This window comes from Lathamus discolor, chromosome 3, assembly GCF_037157495.1.
Source record: "Lathamus discolor isolate bLatDis1 chromosome 3, bLatDis1.hap1, whole genome shotgun sequence".
Lineage (NCBI taxonomy): Eukaryota > Metazoa > Chordata > Aves > Psittaciformes > Psittacidae > Lathamus > Lathamus discolor.
In genome coordinates, this window is record NC_088886.1 from 72953762 (window position 1) to 72975099 (window position 21338).

At 46.4% G+C, this 21338-nt stretch overlaps 2 protein-coding genes across 2 annotated transcripts; one reads left to right on the plus strand and one right to left on the minus strand.

The window, feature by feature from the left end:
- Positions 1–703: 703 nt before the first annotated feature.
- LOC136009993 (RNA-binding protein 44-like) lies at positions 704–8033 on the minus strand. Its single transcript, XM_065670558.1, has 6 exons — positions 8009–8033; positions 6285–6402; positions 2700–2779; positions 1642–2018; positions 1456–1514; positions 704–893 (listed from the first exon to the last, which is right to left on the minus strand). The coding sequence occupies exons 1-6, from the start codon at positions 8031–8033 to the stop codon at positions 704–706; spliced, it is 849 nt and encodes a 282-aa protein (XP_065526630.1).
- A 24-nt stretch (positions 8034–8057) lies between these two features.
- LOC136011055 (putative lysosomal acid lipase/cholesteryl ester hydrolase) lies at positions 8058–15513 on the plus strand. The gene is made up of 9 exons (XM_065672729.1): positions 8058–8141; positions 8884–9049; positions 10385–10583; positions 10789–10898; positions 11323–11459; positions 11902–12045; positions 14157–14228; positions 14904–14969; positions 15280–15513. Exons 1-9 carry the CDS (start codon positions 8058–8060, stop codon positions 15511–15513), a joined length of 1212 nt encoding a protein of 403 aa, XP_065528801.1.
- The last annotated feature ends 5825 nt before the right edge of the window (positions 15514–21338 follow it).

Below are 21338 nucleotides of genomic sequence, written 5' to 3' on the forward strand. Positions count from 1 at the left end.
ATCCCAGGCTGGTTTGTGTTGGAAGGGACGTTAAAGCTCATCCAGTTCTAACCCACTGCACAGGCAGGGACACCTTCCACTAGACCAGGTTGCTCCAAGCCCCATCCAACTTGGCCTTGAACACATTAGTAGTTCTCTGGAGCAACACTCTGTTTCACAGTATCACAACTTGCTCTCTTGAGCCCTCTCCTAAGCTACAGAGCAAACACTATGTTAAGGAGGTTTTATAGCTATCTGTGGCACAGTAAAGTGTTCAAAGGCAGGACTTCTTGGTTGAATTCCAGGTTCATTACAGGGTGTATGCTTTACCAGCTAGAGTGTGCAATCACCACCCCCTTCCTGCCTCACCTCATCTCTTTTTCTTATTTCCCACTTCCTCCCCAGTTGAGGGAGGAATGCATCTCATTCACTCCTTTATGCATCTCATTCACCCCTCTATGCATCTCATTCACTCCTGAGTGGACTCTCTGTACTATTCCTCCTGTAGAGAAAGTCATTCCTGGAAACAAACTATATTTTGCTGGGTCTGTGTATGCTTCAGAAATTTAGGCTGAAAATAAAGACTTCACAGTTACCAGAATGTAAACTCTTTTTGACAACAATGCTAACTGTAAAGACTATTAGAAGCTATGGATAGAATACCTCAGTAACATTTAACAATTCATACCTTTTAACTAAGTTATCCATTTCATTTAAAAGGACATTAAAGTACATGCCTGATAAAACATCTGTTTTCCTCCAGAGCCAGTTTGTAAATCTTCAAGCAGTGCTGATAACACATATGAAAATGAGCATTCAGAATCTGCAATTCTGCTTCAATCGCTCTCTCCAGTATTTTTTGACAGTCAGTTGATGCAGAATTCTTCACAGCTTGTTCATCAAGGTTTACCAGCCTTTAAAATAATAATAATAAATAAAACCTTGAAGCCCTTCAATTAGTATTTGAAGTTCTGATTGAACTCAGCTCTCCCCACACATCAGATTCTCCTCTCACCATTCCTGTGGCCCTTCAAGTGGGCTTCCCCCAGTCAGCCAATCTTTTATGCTGTAAGGCCCAGAGCTGGAGATACCTTTCTAGATACAACCTCACAAGCACCCAACTGAGAAGAATCAACACTTCTCCGCTCCACTGGCTAGACTCTTGCTAATGCAGCCTCAGGACATGGTTTCCTTTCTTTGCCATACAGAGGCACTGCTAACTTACACTCGGCTTGATCTTGGCCAGTCTGCAACTGCAGACCGAGGATGTCTAGGTCTTTGTGCAACTTCAGGAGGTCTTCAGCTCATGCTTCTCATTTGTCCAGGTCCCTCCTACACTCCAGCATAGGAACCACTGCCCAGCAGTCTTTTAATACTGTCAGTTTTGCTAAATTACAGACAACCTTCTAACCGTAACAAAAATAAATAACTTACCTAACATCTAGAATTCTAAACCAAGAACAATTTATGACCCACCTGTCAGTGCTTATCTTTAAGTCACTGCCACTTGTCTCAGTTTTGGATTCCTGCTGTTCCTAAACAAAAATAGTATTTCAAAAGGTTCTGGATTAGCATTTGTATAGACTGGTTGTAAGCAACTTTCTGTTAAAAATAGTTCTATCAAAATTCTTCGGTTGTCGGTTGGGTTCTTTTTGTAATTACCTGAATTTGTGAACTTCTTTCAGCTATTGCAGCATCAACATCTGAGGGTTCTTCCAGCGTGTCAGTCACATGTGACTGAACTTCCTCTGTACTACCAGCTTCATACGAGCAGTCTGTATTACAAGCAACATCTGCACAGTTTTCACAGCACCATCCCATCAGTCGAGATGTGTTCATTATTGTTATCTCTGTATTAATAGCCCTGGACAAGAGATGAACCTGAGCACAGGTACTTCTGCTTGTTGTAAAGCAAGCTCTAAAATCAGAACTCACATCAACAACCTGGTTAACTGCAGAGGCACAGGCAGTGTTTATCAAGCTTTCACAATGCTCCAGCTCTGAGTTCAGAGAGTTGGGATTTCCAAGGGAGGATTTATCTGCAAGTTCCGCCCCCAGAAAGGGTTTCTTGCTAGTGAGAACTTCAGAGATTGTAATATGGGTTTCAGCATCCTTTGCAGTGCAGTCAGTGCACGTGGTACCATGTGTGCACATGCCAGATTCTTCACAACTGCAGAAATCCAAGTCCTCTGCATGTTTGCAAACTTGCATGGCCCTTGCAGGGGCCCTTTCTCTCAGAGACAGTGAAGGATTGCTTTGCTTCGCTGAGATACTGTCCATGTGTCTGCCAGTTTTTGCAGACACTTCTTCAGTTACAGCCATTTGGGGTGGCAGCGTGCCATCAATCAGTGACATGTCTTTCACCTGTCCATCTTCTAAACTGTCATATACAAACAGATTTGGACAGACCCCATGAGAATGACTTTCAAGTGTATTTCCACAAACACTATGATACTCTGTTTGCTCTTCCTGATGATCACAAGTCATGCCACTGCAATCTTGCAGAGACAGAGAGTCCTGAAGCAGGTGGGGAAGCTGTGGCATAGCTGCTTCTGCGCAGGTCTGGTCATCTATGATACACTCAGAAGCAGAACAACAATCTTCTAACAGGTCTGTGAGATTTTGTTCCTGTGTGACTCCACTCCCTGGAACTTTATGAATGTGATCTATCAGACCTAAGGTTTCAATTCCTGTAGTTCCCCTTAGTTCAGAAAACTCACTCGAGCTATCCTCATCATCAAAATCTTGCTCATGAGCACTGAGATACTCCAGCTGTGAATCTTCACTCAAATAGCTTTGTCTGCAATGATCACACCCCCTAGAACTGAAGTGCATAGCATCAGATGCCCTTTCCAACCCCTCAGCTTCTTTCTTGCTTTCATCTACCTTTGCACAAGAAATTCCCATCCTCTTTTTATTGCACATTTCAAGATCTGCATCTGCATATGAAATTAAGTACGGTAAATTTTCCTCTGACAACTTTAATTCAGGAACATTGGCAGAACATGTCTGGCCAAAACCAGAGTGGTTGGGTCCTGCTGCAACATCTCCAATGAGCATGTGCTCAGCTTTCTCAGAGTAAGATGAAAGAAGGAAGGTCTGATTGAAGCATCTTTTTTTGCTTTCAGCATCACTGTTCTTTTCCAGTTCCATGGCACAAACACTTGAGCCCTCTTCCTCAGCAGTAACCCACACCACTCACTTCCACTGCAAGTTCTCAAAGTCCTCAGCTTCTCTCTTCCTATCACTTTCTCACCTTAAAAATTAAGAGAAGTTTGAGGTACTCCATGGTATACAAGAAGACATTATTGTTTAAAAAGTACATTAAATTAACCATCTTATTTTCACCTACTGCATGCCAGTATAGAAGCCAGGAATTATACAATACTATAGACATCCTAAGAGCTCGTGGAAGGCTGTTAAAATAATTTGCTGTTCTTGCTTGTGCAGCTTCAATTGAGTAAAAGTATCCCAAAGACCAACCAATCCAATTTTCTTACACTTTTGGGCAAAGTTTCCATCCTCTTAGCACTGAAGCATTTCTTATCTGAATCATCAGAATCTCTGGTGATACACAGCGAGCTATTTACATCATACGCTAAGTTCATGGCAGCACACAAGGTGTTTAGATGCATGTGCTGACTCTGAAAGTCAAGGTGCTGATGGTTGTGGATTCAGTGCCCACAAATGACCTCCTGTCATTCCTGACTGCAAACTGGCCTATAAGCACTCCTTGCTGAAGAAAGCTTACAGCTTCTTGATCAGTACATTTACTATAGGTAAGACCCATCAGGACCTATAAAAACTACTTAGATGAGTGAAGAGGTGATGGCAGTGGCATCCACTGGTTCTCCTCCACTAAGCATCATCCTTGATATAATTAAAAAAAAATTAATAAAACCCATTTAAATCATGTAACAGAAGTCATCAGTAAGTCAGCCACCCTCCAAGAACACCCTTTACCATGATTTCATCAGCTTCATCAGCTTTAGTACTCTACCTTCATCTCCTAACTGAAGTTTTGAGTGGAACTAAAGATCTTGCTGTAACACTACTAAAGGAATTCTCAGGTGGCTATACAGAAATCACAACACATTATCACTGTGATCTTTATTCCTCACTTAAGAACAAGAATCAGAATAGCCCTATTCCCTAGATAAACAACAGTAACCTCGTTACTACCAACAGCCTAGGCGGTTAGAAACCAGCTCTGGTACTAAAAGCACAGCTCCCGCATCCCAGCGCGGTGTGGGGAGCCACAGCGGAGCCCCCGCGGCCGGAGGTCGGCGCAGCCCTCAGGGGCAGCCCGGTGTGTCGCTCACCCGCAGGCAGGGCACCGCAGCTCCGGTAACGAGCCCGTACCGGGGCCGAGCCGCTGCCCCCTGCCCCCCTCACCTCACACACCAACCGCTCCGCAACTGCCCCGCTCAGCCCGCGCACAACGGCTGCCCGCCGCCGCTGGCCACGCCCGCGCCTCCAGCCCATTGGCTGCACGGGAACCGCTCTAGCACCTGATTGGGCAGCGCTGCTCCTCCTGCTTCCCGACGCCGTGAGGGTGGCTGGGTCCTGCTCTTCATCCCTCGCCCTCACCTCAGGGAGGTGCGGGGTCCGCCGTCAGCGTGGTCCTCGCCACAGCATAGCCCCACAGCCATGAATAATGCAGCTTATTATAAATAGTTGTCAGTTCTTCCCCGCCTTCCGCCAGAAGCTTGTATTGAAGAGAGGGATACATAGAGATGTTAGATGTCTCATGTTATGTATGCTTTCTGAAGCGCTTAAGTGAAACAACAGTTTTATGTTATAGTCACTGGTCTCTCCCTGGCTATAACGTTATGCAAAGCACAGCAAATTACAGGCCTGTCTGTAAGTCCCTCCCCTGTTGAGGGCATGCAGACTTGGTGCAAGCTCCACTGGGTGCCTCTCTGGTGTCCTGTCCCCAAAGCGAAGCCAAGCTATATTTGCATTAATATATGCTGGGAAGAAGGAGAAGTGATTTCTTGTCTTGGCATATGTGATCCTGACCATGATTTCATCTTTTCTCCTTTCCCTCCAGGGTTAAGGTCAGACCGGTTTGAGCCTGTGAGGGCCAGCCAGGGAGGGCTTCTGGCACTGCCTCCAGCTAGGCTTTAAAGACCAGTCATTACAGCTTCAAATAAAGGTGGGATTACCTAGGCTTTCCAAAGAACACGTTTACATTGCAGCAAGTGCAGCTCTGCCAGACCTGGCAGGTATCAACAGTGGAAGAAGTGACTGTTCCCAGAGCACGCCAGGGCTTGTTGGCAAGGAGTGGAGAAGCAGCCTTGAAGGCAATGGTGCCAAAAACGACACTCACAGCCCATGCCACCCCTCACCATGCCTGCAGGCAGCTCCCTAGCCACCAGGCAGCAGCTGGCAACAGCCATGGGAAGAGGTGGAGTCTGTAGAAGAACAGGCAAAAGGATGCAGAGAGGGACTCTTCATCAGGGGCTGCAGCGATAGGACAAGGAGTGATGGGTTCAGACCGAAACAGGGGAAGTTCAGGTTGGAGATAAGGCAGAAGCTCTTCCCTGTGAGGGTGCTGAGGCGCTGGCACAGGGTGCCCAGAGAAGCTGTGGCTGCCCCATCCCTGGCAGTGTTCAAGGCCAGGTTGGACACAGGGGCTTGGAGCACCCTGCTCTAGTGGAAGGTGTCCCTGCCCATGGCATGGGCTGGAACTGGCTGAGCTTTAAGGTCCTTTCCAACACAAACCAGTCTGGGATTCTATGATTCTATAAGAAGTGACTGTGAGATTTTGCTTTTCCAAGCAATGGCTTATTACATGCAATGAGGCAGAAAGACAAGCCAAGGAGAGCTGGATGGGTTTCCCACAGGAGCTTGCTGGGATGACCCATGCACCCTGCTGTACCTCATGTACCCCAGAGCACCCTGAACACCAACACCAGGCCCATGCACCCTGCTGTGCCCCATGAACCAATGCCAACCCCGTGCATCAACACTGGCTCCACTGCAGGTGCAGAGAGATCCAGAGACTGCACATCCTCGGTCCACAGGGGTCATGGGCAGCTTCAGATGATGCTGTGCCTCATCAAGTGGAAATAACCAGTTCGTTACAGCTCTCAACTCTTCCTGTAGTGCCACAAAAACATTCCCAAATGAGCCCTGCCAGGAGGGGTGTCTTATTCGAGAGATTAGAGGGAGTGGCAATCCGTGACGCTACCAAATGCGTGGAACGGAGGGAATAGCCCAATGCATGGTGTATGACAGCAGCGTGCTTGGGCAGCGGGGACCTCCTGCTTGGCAGACATCTGGAAGAAGGACATCCCTACCTCTTCTGCACCACGACAGGTAATTCTTCTTCCATGGGCTCCTCTGCCTTTGTGCAGGCTGCCAGCCAGGGGCCATCCCCAAAGACAGCAGGAGAGAGCTGCAGGTAGGTGAAGAGCCCTGCAATGGGAAAGCAGGGCTTCGCCAGGAGTCCTGGGTCTAAAGGAAGGTTGTTTCTGTCAGCTGTAGTGGCGGTGGGAGTTTTCAGGGGCCAGGACCATGCTGCTGGTGGAAGAGGTTTTACCCTGCTGCAGCTCTCAGAGGTCACTTGGAGCTCTTAAGGTCTGCTGAGCTGAGGGACCCTTCACAAAGGCAGTGCTTTTGCAGGTAGGCTGTTGAAGGAAAGGGCCACCCTAGGCGAGGCTCGTCCATTGAATTTGCATGCTATTCTCCTGATGTTATGCCACAAAAATGCTTTCCATCTCTCCTTGCTCTTCTGAAAGGCTCAGAGTTCGGTGAAAAGGCTTTGTTGAGTGGGCATGTGAATGCTCCCTCAGCTGCCTTACCCTGAGGAAGGCAGGGATGTCAGCAACAACAGGCAATGCAGCAAGGGGTCTTGGGCCCAAGGGGTTCAGGGTGGAGGTAGGGAACCCTTCTTCCCCCAGAGTGGGGAGCAGACATGTGAGCGGGCTGTCAGGGCTCTGCTGAGCAAAGCCACAGCCACCCCGACTTCCTGCTGACAACACCCCACTGTGAGCTGGAGGGCGGACAAGGGGGGTGCCAAGGTCCCCTCCAGCAGAGCAGCGGTGCCTGTGTGATCCTCCAGGATCACATCACAGGTGATGCTCCAGGGACAGCAGAGGGAGAAAGTGGCCTTCTCCCCAGCTGCAAAACCACCTCCTGCAGCATGGGAGGCAAGTCCCTCAAGCAGAAGACAGAGGGGACAATGAGAGATAGCTGGGAAGTGACAGAAGCCTGCTCACAGGACTCCTTTCCCCAGGAAGATACTCTGCAGGGAAACAATGTGGTGGATGCAATACCTGGCACTGGCATCTGGCCCTGGTCGCTGCTTCCCACACAGCCCTGCACAGGCACATGTGTTCAGACAGGATTGGGTAGGGCTCCATGCAATTTAACTGTTTAAGCATGTCACGTAAGAGCTGAGGTACTATTTCTGTTGCCAATTTGTTGTCTCCAACAAATAAAATGATAGTAAGATGGTTTGTGGTAGGAACATGCCAAAACATACTTTAGAACCCTTCCCAGGATGAAGAGCAGGATCTCCTGGGACAGTACTTTAACTCAGGTTTGCAAAACCAACATAAGTGTGTCCTGGTGTCTCTTTCATATTGGGTAGAGCCCAACTGAATCACATTATTTGATTACATATTAAGATCAAAACCTCCATGGTCCTGCAACTGAAAATCGGGTAGTTTACTCTTGATTAGTTCAGCTACAAGTTTAACCAAATAATCTATTCTTACAAGTCTCTGAGACATCATTTTAAATGGTCTATAATCACCTTCTCAGAAAATAGATTTGCCCAGGTGCTTATAGCTGTATACATACACGTGCATTTTTCTGAATACAGTGACCCGATGGAGAGTGTGTGATTAAACGGGATGGAGTTTGGACTCTGGCATTGTTCAAAATGAGCAAAATGAGCCATTTTTAGGACAAATTAGAGGCTTTCAAATGTATTTCACCTGTTGAGTGGGCAGATTGATACACTAACAGAAGTGCAGGGCCTGCCAAGAATTGCAGTCCCTGCCTTCTGTGTCCGTACTGTCAATATCTCTCCCACTCATCATGCTGACAATGTTTTGCAGGGCACCATGACGTGGCTGTTCGTAACCATTTCTTGTGTAATGTGCATCAGTGAAAAAGCAGATGCAAGTCCTGAGGTGTCCATGGATGTTGTAAGTCCTAATTTCTCTCTCTTCTTTTCCTACTTGGGCATGCAAGCTGCCTACATTGCCATAATCTCTACAAGACCGATGGTCTCTGTGTGTACATATTCACCAAGGTTTGGTACCAGGGTTTTATTAGAGAATTTACTTCCCTGTGCTCATGTACATGGAGATTTATGGCAGACATTATGGGAGATTTGGGTGAAATCAACAGGGTTGGTCAATGCAGCTGTCTCAGGCTTGTAGCTTCACTGTTGTTGCTGCCCTGCTCTAAGAATCCCAGACTGGTTTGCACTGGAAGGGAACTTAAAGCTCACCCAGTTCCAACCCCTGCCACAGGCAGGGACACCTTCCACTAGAGCAGGGTGCTCCAAGCCCCTGTGTCCAATCTGGCCTTGAACACTGCCAGGGATGGGGCAGCCACAGCTTCTCTGGGCACCCTGTGCCAGCGCTTCACCACCCTCATAAACATTGACTGCAATATAAAAAGTGACAATGGGTCTTTCTTTACCAGACCTGCTGAGAGAGCAAGGCAAACTCACAGCTGCCAAAATTTTAGCTGAAGGCATTGATGGAAGGGACACTGGGAGGTCCCAGCCAACTACTCCAACCTCCTGCTGATAGCAGGAGTCACCACGAGGAGCTCAGGGAAGCCACTGTTGGGTTCACCCAGGCAAGCCCTGATATCGTCCAGAATGGAGACTCCCATCTCCCTGTGGACCTACCCCACACTGTCCTTCCCTTCTCACAGGGTGAAATTATCCGCTACCATGGGTACCCCTATGAGGAGCATGAAGTGGTGACAAATGACGGCTATTACCTCACCGTGCAGAGGGTTCCTCATGGCCGAGACAATCCAGAAAGCATGAGCACCTCCCATGAAGCAGAGACACAGGGCTCCAGCATGTTCTGTCCCTGTAAGTGCCACAAGAAGGTCTGCCTGGTCCAGGGACCCTGAGAGCTTTGCTGGGCTGAAGATGCTCAGGGCTGAAGATGATCAGGGCTGCTCTGCCAGGGCCTGGGTCCTCAAGAAGACAACCTTCCCTGTAGGATTAGCCTTGGGAGCAGAAGAAATGCAGGTGCCCTCCACACCAAGCTTCTTGTTCTGAGAGGATCTGCTCCAAAGAGGGAAAAAAAGATAAGGAGTATGAATGGGACAGAGAAATTTTGCCTCAGGTTTTACTCCTGCTCAAAACCAGCCAGTGTCGTAACAAAATTTGTCAGCAAAAAAACACCACCAAATGTGCAGTCCAATGCCATCTCACTATTTTGGCTCCTTTCTGTTCTTCACTTGAACCACTGTTTTAAAGTGAAGAGGGTGATGCCCCATTCTTGGCAAGGGTGTCCCTCTCCTAGGGAGCAGGAGATCTGGCATAAGAACATGGCCAAAGGGTGTGAAAAGTCAACTTTCCCTTCAGCACACTTTGTCCTCAGCTGTCCCGGTTGGGAATGTGAATCTTATGCTGAGAGTCTAAAAAACAACAGAAAAAAGAGGAGATAAATAATAATAATAAAAAAAAAAGTTAAAAAATAAAGTCACTTTTACTTCAACTTTTCACACTGCAACCTATGGTCACTCTACCAGATGAATTCAGATATCTCTGTGATAACCCTGTTGTGGCTGTGAAGCTGGGCCTGCTTTGAGCAGAGTAGAGACCTCCAGATGACCTTTTCAAACTAAACCTTTCCATAATCTCTCAGCACTTTCAGGCTTACTGGTTCTTTGTAAAAAAGACTGTAAGCTTGTTCTGAGGAGCTGAGACTTGCCCATATGGCTTAAAATGGGCAGAATTGGTGGAGGAGAAGCTCTTGACACCTCCAGTACTTAGTCTCTTGCATCAGGGCATCATGGTGTTGCTGTGCCGTAGGAGGTACTTAAACTCTGCTCAGTTTTCAGTGTCTCCTGGTCAGACCTGGAGCACCTGAGTCAAACAAAAGGCACCATGAAGAGGGTGGTCCCCATGCAAAGTGCACAGTCATTGGTAAGACAGACACAGGTTCATTTTCCTTCTTTCTGGGAACATGATTCTGTGTGGAGTTCAACCTTATTTTTCAGTTTCACTATACTGATTTTCTCTGCTGTGGGATGACCAAAGAGCATGTTTCAAAAACAACTGTCCAAAGAGCCTAAGGACATAGATGACCATCTCCTTGCACTGCAGTCACTTCCCCAAGGGTTTGCTACCAAAGCAATACCTGGATGTGAATTTTGCTACTGCTCAGAGAAAATGATCCTACTTCTCTTTCTTCAGCTCCAAAGCCAGCGGTCCTCCTGCAGCATGGCCTGGTGTTGGAGGGAAGCATCTGGGTTACCAACTTACCCAACAGCAGCCTGGGCTTCATCCTTGCTGATGCTGGCTACGATGTCTGGATCGGAAACAGCCGGGGGAACAGTTGGTCACAAAAGCACAAAGAATTTGAGTTTCAGCAGCAGCAGTACTCAAATTACAGGTATTTCCTGCAAAACTGAAAGGTGGGCAGGTACCTGGTACCTTCAGCAGTGTCTGTAGGCTGGAGGAGCAGCACTGCTAACAGTCACACTGTCTGCCAGTGGGCATAAACTAGCTCCAAGATACCTGCCAGAGCTCTCATCTGCTCCCCAAACTGTCACAGCACTAAGGTCAGTAATTCTGTTACGTGCCCATCTCCCTTGCAGCTTTCATGAGATGGCCATGTATGACCTTCCAGCAACAATCAACTATATTCTGCAGAAAACTGGACAGGAGCAGTTATACTACGTGGCTTACTCCCAAGGAACCACCACAGGTACTTAGGAAGAGATAAGACCACTGTCAGGGTTACATTTACCCCTGGTTTGGGAGTGTTCTGAGAACATGGGCAGGGAGGGTAATGTCTGAGCACTTCCAAACAACAAAGGGAAAAGAGCAGGTAAAAATTCCTGTTTCCTTTAACAGAACAGTTTTGAGCAGTGGCAGCCCAAAAATGGTTGTAGTGATGGCTTTTGGTGTATCCCACTGCTGTCAGATTCCCGAGAAGGGCTTGTGGGAGCTGCAGCTGGACTGAGCAGTCAAGCTAGGAGCTGAAATGCATCAGTAGCAAAGGCTTCAGGTCAAGTCACCAACCTTCTAGAGCCACCTCCAGGGGTCCTTCTGATGGGCACACACAGCTGGGAATCAACAATAACTTCAGAAATAACCTGGCAGGGTCTGCTTCCTTCTCCCTCCCACAGGTTTCATTGCTTTTTCATCCATTCCTGAGCTGGATCGCAAAATCAAGATGTTTTTTGCCTTGGCTCCTATCACCACAAACTCAAATATAAAGTCACCCTTGGTAAGGGTGTTTGACCTTCCCGAGGGGGTGGTTAAGGTACGTGCTCACCACACACTCATCTGATATGAAGGGGAAGGAGGTAACAGGAAGGTCTCATCACTTGAGACATGCAGTGCTTGTACATCAGTTTCATTCTCCTTTCTGTGTACCCTTTGCATTGATCAGGTTGGTACGTCTTTGCCTAAGCCCTTGAGGCTGCAGGGCATTGAACAGTGTAAAGCATACTCTTGTCCAGCCCTAATCTGAGAACAGCTATTTCTAGCTATTGCTTTTGCATCCATCCTCCTAGGACAAAGCTCTTCTTGGAAGATCAGGGCTGTTAGAGGGCCATGGCCATTTCTGAAAAGCCAAAATCACAAAGCCCAGTAAAGCTGTGGCAAGGAAGGCAGCAACTTTCAGGGATGAGTGGAGAGCTGGGGGGAGTCTGGAGACAAAAGAGGAATGTGACCACAGTGATCAACGCCTTTGACTTTCACAGCTCATTTTAGGACACACAGTGGTCTTCAATAAGGGCGAAATACTGCAGCAAGTGACTTCCAGACTGTGCAGCTACCCTATCTTCAAAAGCTTTTGCTCGTTGGTCCTTTACTTGCCTGGTGGATTTACCGACAGCTTAAATGTGGTATGTACACTCCAGCTTACCTTTTAAGCAACAGTTTCTCATTGTTTGATCCTGACTCGTCAACTAGCTGGCCTTTCAAATCTTCATTTTGTTGAAAAATCTTGCCATTGCATCAACATTTTGCAATCTGCCCAGTGTGATGCTCTTGCACTGGCACCAGAGGGAAGCCCAGAGTGTGCGCAAGGTCACATGTCCACCAAGCACACTGCCTCCCCAGAAGGGATGATACCAAAGGGCGGAGCACAGAAATGCATTTGGTGCTCCAAGAGGCACCCAGGATTTCTCTTTCACTAAGTGATTTGTAATTTCACATCTGTTTTAATAACAAATGGGCTCTTGCAGAACAAACTTCCCTTCAGTTCACTGCTAGGAGATGTGGGTCAGAGAATCATAGAATCATAGAATAGTGAGAGTTGGAAAGGACCTTTAGATCATCCACTTCCAACCCTCCTGCTGTGGGCAGGGACTTCTCACACTAAACCATGCCACCCAAGGCTCTGTCCAACCTGGCCTTAAACACCACCCGGGATGGAGCATTCAGAGCTTCCCTGAGCAACCCATTCTAGTGTCTCACCACCCTTACAGTAAAAAACTTCCTCCTTACATCCAATCTAAACTTCCCCTGTTTAAGTTTTAACCCGTTACCCCTTGTCCTGTCACTACAGTCCCTAATGAATAGTCCCTCTGCAGAATCCTTATAGGCCCCCTTCAGACACTGGAAGGCTGCTATGAGGTCTCCACGCAGCCTTCTCTTCTCCAGGCTGAACAGCCCCAGCTTTCTCAGCCTGTCTTTGCATGGGAGGTGCTCCAGCCCCCTGATCAATCTCATGGCCTCCTCTGGACTTGCTCCAACAATTCCATGTCCTTCTTACGTTGAGGACACCAGAACTGTACACAGTGTGCCAAGTGGGATCTGCATGTAGTAGTTTTATTTCTAATAATCTATCCACCACAACCCATTCTATAATTTACAGATTGGATAATATGACTGACTGGTTGTATCAAAATAACATCCAACACCCCCAAGTCCTTCTCCGCAGGGCTGCTCTGAATCTCTTCTCTGCCCAACCTGTAGCTGTGCCTGGGATTGCTCCGACCCAGGTGTAGGACCTTGCACTTGTCGTGGTTGAACTTCATAAGGTTGGCATCAGCCCACCTCACAAGCGTGTCCAGGTCCCTCTGGATGGCATCCCTTCCCTGCAGCATATCAACCGGACCACACAGCTTGGTGTCATCGGCAAACTTGCTGAGGGTGCACTCAATCCCACTGTCCGTGTCACCGACAAAGGTGTTGAACAATGCCGGTCCCAACCCGGATCCTTGGGTCCTCAGACCCTTCAGTCTACTATCCCTTAGAACATATTTATCCCCGAAGAAGAGCCTTTCCCTGTGCTGCACTGCACCGAACACAGAATCATAGAAAAATTCAGGGTGGAGGCACCAGGGTGCAGGTATTCAGCCCAACCCTGCTCCCACCAGGGCCAACACTGCATCTATAAGATGTTGCTTGGGGACATGTCTGGGTGAGTTGGGTGGTCCCAGGGATGCCCCACTTACACAGGGAAGGACTATTTCCTTGGGGCCAGCCAAGATTTCAAAGTCCACATCCTGACACAAGCCACTCATGTAAGTAAAATGGAAGACAGGTCCATGTCAAGTGCCAAACAATAATGACTTGATCATGGATGGAGTCAGAACTGGGCCACTGTTTCTCTAAGAAAGTGTTGGGCTAATTTCTAAATATTCCAAGGAGAAAACACATTAGAAACAACACGTAGAACTATTGTGATGAGTTGTCCATTGTCTTTACAAAAGGAACCTGAGCACAATATATGGAGTTTACTTTGGTTTGAAAACCACATAGACTTGTAAGATGACCCAGCATCCCATAGGAATTGCTCAGCTTACTGAAGGAAGCTCTACAGCACCCTTCATGCTGCTGTCTGCAGTGTGAATTCACATGGCATGTGGCTGAGCTGTGCCTTCACAGAGCCAAGATGAAGCAGTTTGTGTGAGTGAAAGATTTCTGCGGCTACTGAAAAGGATGAGGTTTATTTCTAGTAGGATTTCTCTCCACGCAGAGAATAAATGTCTCCAATGGTTTCTTGCAGAGCCGCATAGATGTCTACCTGTCCCGCTACCCTGATTCAACATCCATAAAAAACATGTTACATTGGCGCCAGGTAATATTCCCTGCTGCAGAATAAGATTGTACGTAACCAGGGCCCATGTTCTCTCAGCTGCCAAGGATCTCTTCTCAATGCTTGGGTATAATCCTCCATCGCTCTCCCTGCAGAGCTATATTAGAGATAAAGGGGAAAATTGACATGAAACACTGGTGCAGATGCAGTTCTTTTAGCCATAACTTTCAACAAAAGATGACCAAGAGTCTTAGGAGCTGATAGGAGACGGAGATGGAAGATAAAAATGGTAATAAACCAGCATAGGAGATGCTAAAGGCCAAGAGCTGTGGGTCAGTGGAGACAACTAATCATAGGAAAATTAATGACTGAAAACATGCACAGACTCACATCCTTCTGTTGTAGACATTGACCGTGACAGACAAAGGAAACTTGCCCTCAGGTCTGATGCGTGCCTTCTTTGAGGCTAGCTCTTGGTGCACAGTGGGTTTCTGGGGCCTCAGCCTCCAAATAGCAGATATGGGCAATGCTAGGCAGTCCTGCAGGTCATGCCGAAATCTTCCTCAAGGTCGATCTCACCTCCTGGAAGACAGTATCACATGTAACAGGTAGCCTCAGTGCCAGACAGGAGCAGTACAGTTCCCTGCTTGCCTTTTACCTTTCTTATGTTTCTTTCTAATGCATGGATGATAAATACAACTCCCCCTTCTTTTCCAGCTCTATCAAACAGGGGAATTCAAACATTATGATTATGGCAGTGACAATGTGTTTCATTACAACCAGGTAAGAGAAACCCATTCTCACTTGTAAGCTAAGACTGAATTTTATGGGACTTACAGAATTTACCTTATATGGTTAAACCAGTTTGTACCTTTCTTACAAAAAACATGCCTGTGATGTTGTTCAGTGATGACTTTTTGGCCCTCTGATGAAAAGCAAAGGAGCACAAGGCATAATCAGGATCTCTGGTCATAGTTTCTGTACCACCTCTTAGGATAGAGGAGAAATTCCAAGCAGAAATCAGGAATACTTTGACTTTTTGCCCATGACCTCACAGGTTTTCCTTCCTCAAGCCACGCTGTTTGTCTTGCAGACCACACCTCCCTTCTATGAACTGGAAAACATGAAAGCCCCCCTTGCTGCATGGTATGGTGGCAATGACTGGATTTCAGTCCCCGAAGATGTAAACATCACACTGTCTCGTATAACCAACATGGCATACAAAAAGTACATTCCTGAATTTGTCCACTTCGATTTCCTTTGGGGTGTGCAAGCATACGAACAAGTATACAAAGAAATTCTTGACCTGATGGAGAGGAGCACCTAGAGTTGGACCAGGGGCAATGATTGTTCATTTCTCATTTGATTGATGGAGCTTCTTTGAGTTAAAAATGAAAAAAGAGAGGGAAAAGGCTCATTAAACTCTCTGCTTGGTTAGGATTGACATTGCTCTGGCAAGTGACAAAACCAAGCCAATCCAGTGATCTGGAAAGCACGCAGGATTTAGGTTAAGTAAGTTAAAGTCCTTGACGATGTGGGGCATGGCTCTTGGCCCCTGAGTATCCTAGGTGCCTTACTCACATGGTCTTCCAGAAACAACCAATTTCCGTGGATGTTGGCTTCTGGTCACACTTAGGTTCCCAGCTGCAAACACCTGGACAGTAGCTCAGCTCCCTCCTGGACACTGGTGTTCCACAAGAGTAGGTGTGCTTGGATGGGAATGTGGTGGGTCAAGTGATAAATCCTGCTGATGTAGATTTATCCACCTTCTGGTGACTCTCCCGTGCCAAGAATCCCAACATCCTGACATTCTTTGCTTTTCTTTACAGTTGGAAGGAGCTAGAAACAATGTGACAGGTGACAATGAAAAGACCTCATGGTTCTTCCCCAAGAGAACTGTCCATTTTGCTGATGTAGGGAACATCTTTCTCAAATTCATGTCGATTTGGGTAACAACAGCCTTGCTCATATACAAAAGAGTTTTCAATAAGTTCTAACTGGGAAACACCATTTTTCACCATTTTAAACAATATTCCCAAGGCATAACCACCTTTTAAGAAGTCTCAGGGAGTGCTTTTTTTTTCCTTATATGCAACAGAGAAGAGTCTGGTGGAAGCCAGAAATGAGTTTAACTCTGTTTTCAGCTTCTGGATTATACTTCTTAATAATATATTGATTAGGGGAGGAATTGTGAATTTGCCTGTTTGTGTAACTACCTTCTTAAAATATGCGTAGGAGCATGCAAGGCAAAGGATAAGATGCTCTTTCCACAAAGATGTACAAATAATAATAATAATAGTAATAACAGTAACAATAATAGTAATAATAATAGTAATAGTAGCAATAATGTAAGAGAGGATCTGCTTGGCTCTTTGTGGTTGTACTGGCTTAAACCTCTGGAGGAATATAGGGGCTTTCAGTACAGATGTCTTGCCATGTGCAGGCATGGAAAAGCTGCTTGTCCAACACTGTCCCTGTTCAGGGGTGGCCTTCAGTGGTCTGTAACACTGGCAGAAAACTAACACTAGGAAGAAGTTCTTCCCTGTGAGGGTGCTGAGGCACTGGCACAGGGTGCCCAGAGATGCTGTAGCTGCCCCATCCCTGGCAGTGTTCAAGGCCAGGTTGGACACAGGGGCTTGGAACACCCTGCTCTAGTGGAAGGTGTCCCTGCCCATGGCGGGGGTTGGAACTGGATGAGCTTTAAGGTCCCTTCCAACACAAACCAGTCTGGGATTCTGATTCTGTGAAGTGTCTGGAGATGGTGGGATGGGGATGATGGTGCGCGTCCTTGTAGGACAACTGCAGGGGACTCTGAGTTATCATCAAAAGGGACCAGCTGTAAAGGTGTTTCACTTTCCATCATTGGAGCTAGAAATGACCACAGAAGAAAACAGGATGGGGAGAAGTAATCTACAGCTGAAAGAATTAGGTTATAGGTTAGATATTATCTATCTGGTGTGACAGTGTTTAGCTACATCACTTAGCATATTTGTAATGACAACTTTTTCTTTGTGATTAGTTATTTATGGCAGGGCTCTGCTCTGGAGCAGCATTCTTACAGGGCTGCGTTGTCATGCCATGGGTATCAATGCAAATGCAAGAAGACTTCTCTGTGTCTGTAAGTAAACACCCGAAGCTTGGCAAGACATTTCCCAACAGACTTCTGAAAAGCTTGCAAGACGTTATTTTCTTCTGAAGGTTTCTAATAATTACAGGGTTTAGTATCTTCTCCTTCTGTTCAGGTTGTCACGTTTGTGCCACTTTGGTAATGATCTGGTGCGATGTTTGTATTGCATTACCTTCATTCATTGGCATCTCCTATGACTGCTTTTTCACAAAGTTCTCTCTAAATCAGATTCTGGAAGTGCTCTGGTATTTGCTTCCTGTCTCCCATTAAAGGATCAGTAATGGCTGAAGCAGAGCAATCTGGAATCAAACAGAACAATAAACGATCAAGGTGCTTATAGGATAAATATTATGATGTTCTGTCATGTGGGATTGCTATGATCAATAAACAGATTGTGTTGATCTTGCTGGGACTGGAGTTCTTTCATGTCTCAGGTCTGTCAGGCAAGTCAGAAGTCATCAGGCAGCTCCAGGGTGATGGCACACATCTAAGGCCAGGCTGGGACATCAGCCCATGATGATTGAATCAACTGAATCTCTTGACCTTAAACTTCAGAACACAGCATGAGGCCTTCACCACCCTGGTAAATGTATTCATGCCACAGCAGTATTCCTTTTTAATTGTCCCTGCATGAGCTAACCAGCCTCAGTCCTCCGCCTACATGTGTGAAGGATGCTGGTCATCCAGTGTCCTGGTTTCAGCTGGGATAGAGTTAATTCTCTCCCTAGTAGCTGGGGCAGTGCTGTGGTTTGGCTTTAGTCTGAGAATAATGCTGGTAACACACCGATGTTCTAGTTGTTACTCTAAATCAAGAACTTTTCAGTCTCATGTTCTGCCAGTGATGAGGGGCACAAGGAGCTGGGAGGAAGCAGAGACAGGACACCTGACCTGAACTGGCCAAAGATATTCCATACTACAGCATGTCATGCCCTTTGTCCCTATGCTCCGCTCTGGTGAGACCCCACCTGCAGTCCTGCATCCAGCTCTGGAGTCCTCAGCACAGGAAAGACATGGACTTGTTGGCGAGGGTCCAGAGAAGGGCCACAGAAATGTTCAGAGGCCTGGAGCACCTCTGCTAAGGAGACAGGCTGAAGAGTTGGGGTTGTTCAGCCTGGAGAAGAGAAGGCTCCGGGGAGACCTTATTGTGGCCTTTCAGGATGGGGGGGTGACGGTTTTAAGCTAAAAGAGGATAGATTCAGGCTGGATGTGAGGAAAAAATTCTTTACAATGAGGTTGGTAAAACCCTGGCACAGGTTGCCCAGAGACGTGGTGGATGCCCCATCCCTGGAGACATTCAAGGCCAAGCTGGATGTGGTTCTGAGCAACCTGATCTAGGGGGAGGTGTCCCTGCTCATTGCAGGGAGTTGGAATAGATGAGCTTTGAAGGCCCCTTCCAACCCAAACTATTCTATGCTTCTGTGATTCTATGCCCAATATATAAAATGGGGGGAGTTACCCAGAAAGGGCTGGTTACTGTCTGGGGACTGGCTCGGCATTGGTCAGGAGGTGCTGAACAGTTGTATTGTGCATCATTTGGGTTTTTTGGGGGGAAGGGGGGTTATTTCTTTCTCTCCCTCTCTTTTTTCATGTTACCTTACCTTACCTTACCTTACCTTACCTTACCTTACCTTACCTTACCTTACCTTATCTTACCTTGCTGTGTTGCTGTTAGGGTACTGTTGTATTCTATTCTATCATTATATTCTAGTTCCATTTCAATTATTAAACTGTTCTTATCTCAGCCCATGGGTTTTACCTTTTTCTGATTCTTCTCCCCATGCTACAGTGGGGCTATGGGAGGGTGGGGTGAGAGAGCAACTGCATGGTACTTAGTTGCTGGCTGGGCTTAAGCCACAGAATTCAGCCACTTTCTTACTGTCCTTCCAGATGTGCTAATGCAAAACCATTCTTGCTTGCTTATGGCACACAAGGCTAAAAGGACTTGAAACCATAACAAGTCCTGTTCAAAAGACAGTAGTTGCACCATGTTTGCTGACCTGTGGTTTTCTACCATCATCATAGTCAATGCAAGAAAAGGCAGCACACACATGAACTGTGAAGCATGTAGTCCAGCTCCAGTCTGCGTCCACACTGGAGAGGTGGTGAGAACATCTACTACAGTGTCCTTGCTGCTTGAGGGTTATGCTTTGGTGCCTGCTTTAAGCAACATACTGGCCTGCACTGTTACTTAGAAACTCACTTGTACCAGGTTTCATCTAGGGTAAGGTTTAATCGACTTATGTCAGATAGCGTACTCCCTTTACATGCATTTTTGGTCCTTAACAGCAAGCGTGACAACAGTTTCCAGCAGTCACAAACTTTGCTGAGTAGTTTTACTCAGTTGAGGACACGTTGCTTTCTTATTTCAGAAACCATAAGCAATTTCTGTGTTCTTCCCTATGTTATTTCCAAATTTGCTTTTGAGATTGCTTGGGACAGGGAGCCAGTAACTGGGTTTTGAGGCTTGTATTTTTGTATATCTCCCGTACTCTTCACAAGCCTATGTTAGCCTCCATTCCAGACCCTGGACTATGTTGCATGGACATGTTACTGCTCCCTGAAGGTCTCAAATATATAAATATAAATAAATATATTCTCAAATATATTTATAAATATCATCTCAAATTATATGTATATATAAATATAAACATTAAAATAACCCCAAGAGCACTATGATAAAATTTCGTGTTTATTTATTGAGCAAGTTTGCTGAAGTTGGCCCAGGTCATGAACAAAACCAACTCTTTTAGCTTTAGCAGACTCTTCAAAGCCAATTGTACAATGAATAGAGATCAGAGAAGAAGTCCACGAACTCCAGGGTTGTTCTGGGGTCTTCTGAACCAAGAACCAGGGGAAGAGTAAGATGAGACAAAACACTGGTGGCCACATCTCAGCTATTTCACAACCAACCTCAAGGCACATTTATGCTTTGCTAATTCAGTTTCATTACTGTGAATAAACATTGCATAAACAATTCTAGCAAGGTGTTGTGAAAAGAATACACTGTTTCATCAAGCTTCATTGTCCAAGTCTACCAGGAGTAAAATCCCTACTACGTGTGTAATCAGAGATGCTGGAGGGGGCTTTAAACTAGGAAAGGTACAACCAGATTAGGACTGTTTCTCATTGGGTTCTTTAACTTGAGCAAGGTTCTCCAAGGTTACTGCAAGGGAAACCTGCTTATCTGACAGGAATTACACAAGATTTGATGTTCCTTGTTGCTAAAATCAGAATGATAGTCTCTCCCCAGTTCAGGATCCCAGTTCTGATGACAGCTAGTTAAGCATCTCCCTCCTTGTGACTGGCTTACCCTTGTGCTTGGCAAGGGGCAATGGATAGAAGGTAAGAACCAGCATTCTGAGCATACAGTCAGGAGACTTGAACATGCGTGAGAACACTGGGAGATACACCAGAGCAGGAGTTAGAGGAATAGTATGCATTGATAGCCAAGCACATGATTAACACCAATCAAACTGAGGAAGGTGTTGCTTGCACTGTGGTATGCCACAGAGAAGGTGACTCATCAGCAGAAGACCTGCATCTGTTAACAGGGCAGCAGTGGGGATACAGCTGCCCCTGTATGCTGTAGGCCCCCTGTAGCTGACGGTTCATGGATTGTTTCTCTTGTTGTTATCCCAACAGCAGGATGTGTTACAGTCTTATGATAACAAAAGAGTGAGACAGCCAGCAGCAACATTGCCTTATATTTATGAAGCATGAAGTAAACGAGATGCAGAAGCATTATGTCGTGTCATAGTAACTTCTGACTCCTACAGCACCTTAAGGCCAAGAAAGACTTGGCCTTTGGGCCTCAAACAGAACCCAGAAGGCTTATGGAGAACTCAGTAGCTGGTAGTCCTTGCCTTCCATATCACACCCAGGTGACCCTGGACAGGCCACTTGGTGCACACATCCTGGCCCCTCTGAAAGTGTGTGTGTGTGAAAGTGCTGATTGGTACAGCCTATTTGGTTAGAAAGCTAAATAAAATACCTTTCTGTTTCTAAACAGTCTTGAGTTTTCTTAC

Excerpts from the sequence above, each read along its gene's own strand:
- LOC136009993 (XM_065670558.1), bottom strand. The coding sequence starts at position 8,033 with ATGATGAGTGGGAGAGATATTGACA. Across the intron at positions 2,780-6,284 it reads CCTGTCGTGGTGCAGAAGAG|ACAAAGCTATTTGAGTGAAG; the intron begins GTAGGGATGTCC and ends TGATCATTGCAG. Across the intron at positions 894-1,455 it reads TTAAAGATAAGCACTGACAG|GCTGGTAAACCTTGATGAAC; the intron begins GTGGGTCATAAA and ends ATTATTTTAAAG.
- LOC136011055 (XM_065672729.1), top strand. The coding sequence starts at position 8,058 with ATGACGTGGCTGTTCGTAACCATTTCTTGTGTAATGTGCATCAGTGAA. Across the intron at positions 10,899-11,322 it reads CTCCCAAGGAACCACCACAG|GTTTCATTGCTTTTTCATCC; the intron begins GTACTTAGGAAG and ends TCCCTCCCACAG. Across the intron at positions 14,970-15,279 it reads ATGTGTTTCATTACAACCAG|ACCACACCTCCCTTCTATGA; the intron begins GTAAGAGAAACC and ends TTTGTCTTGCAG.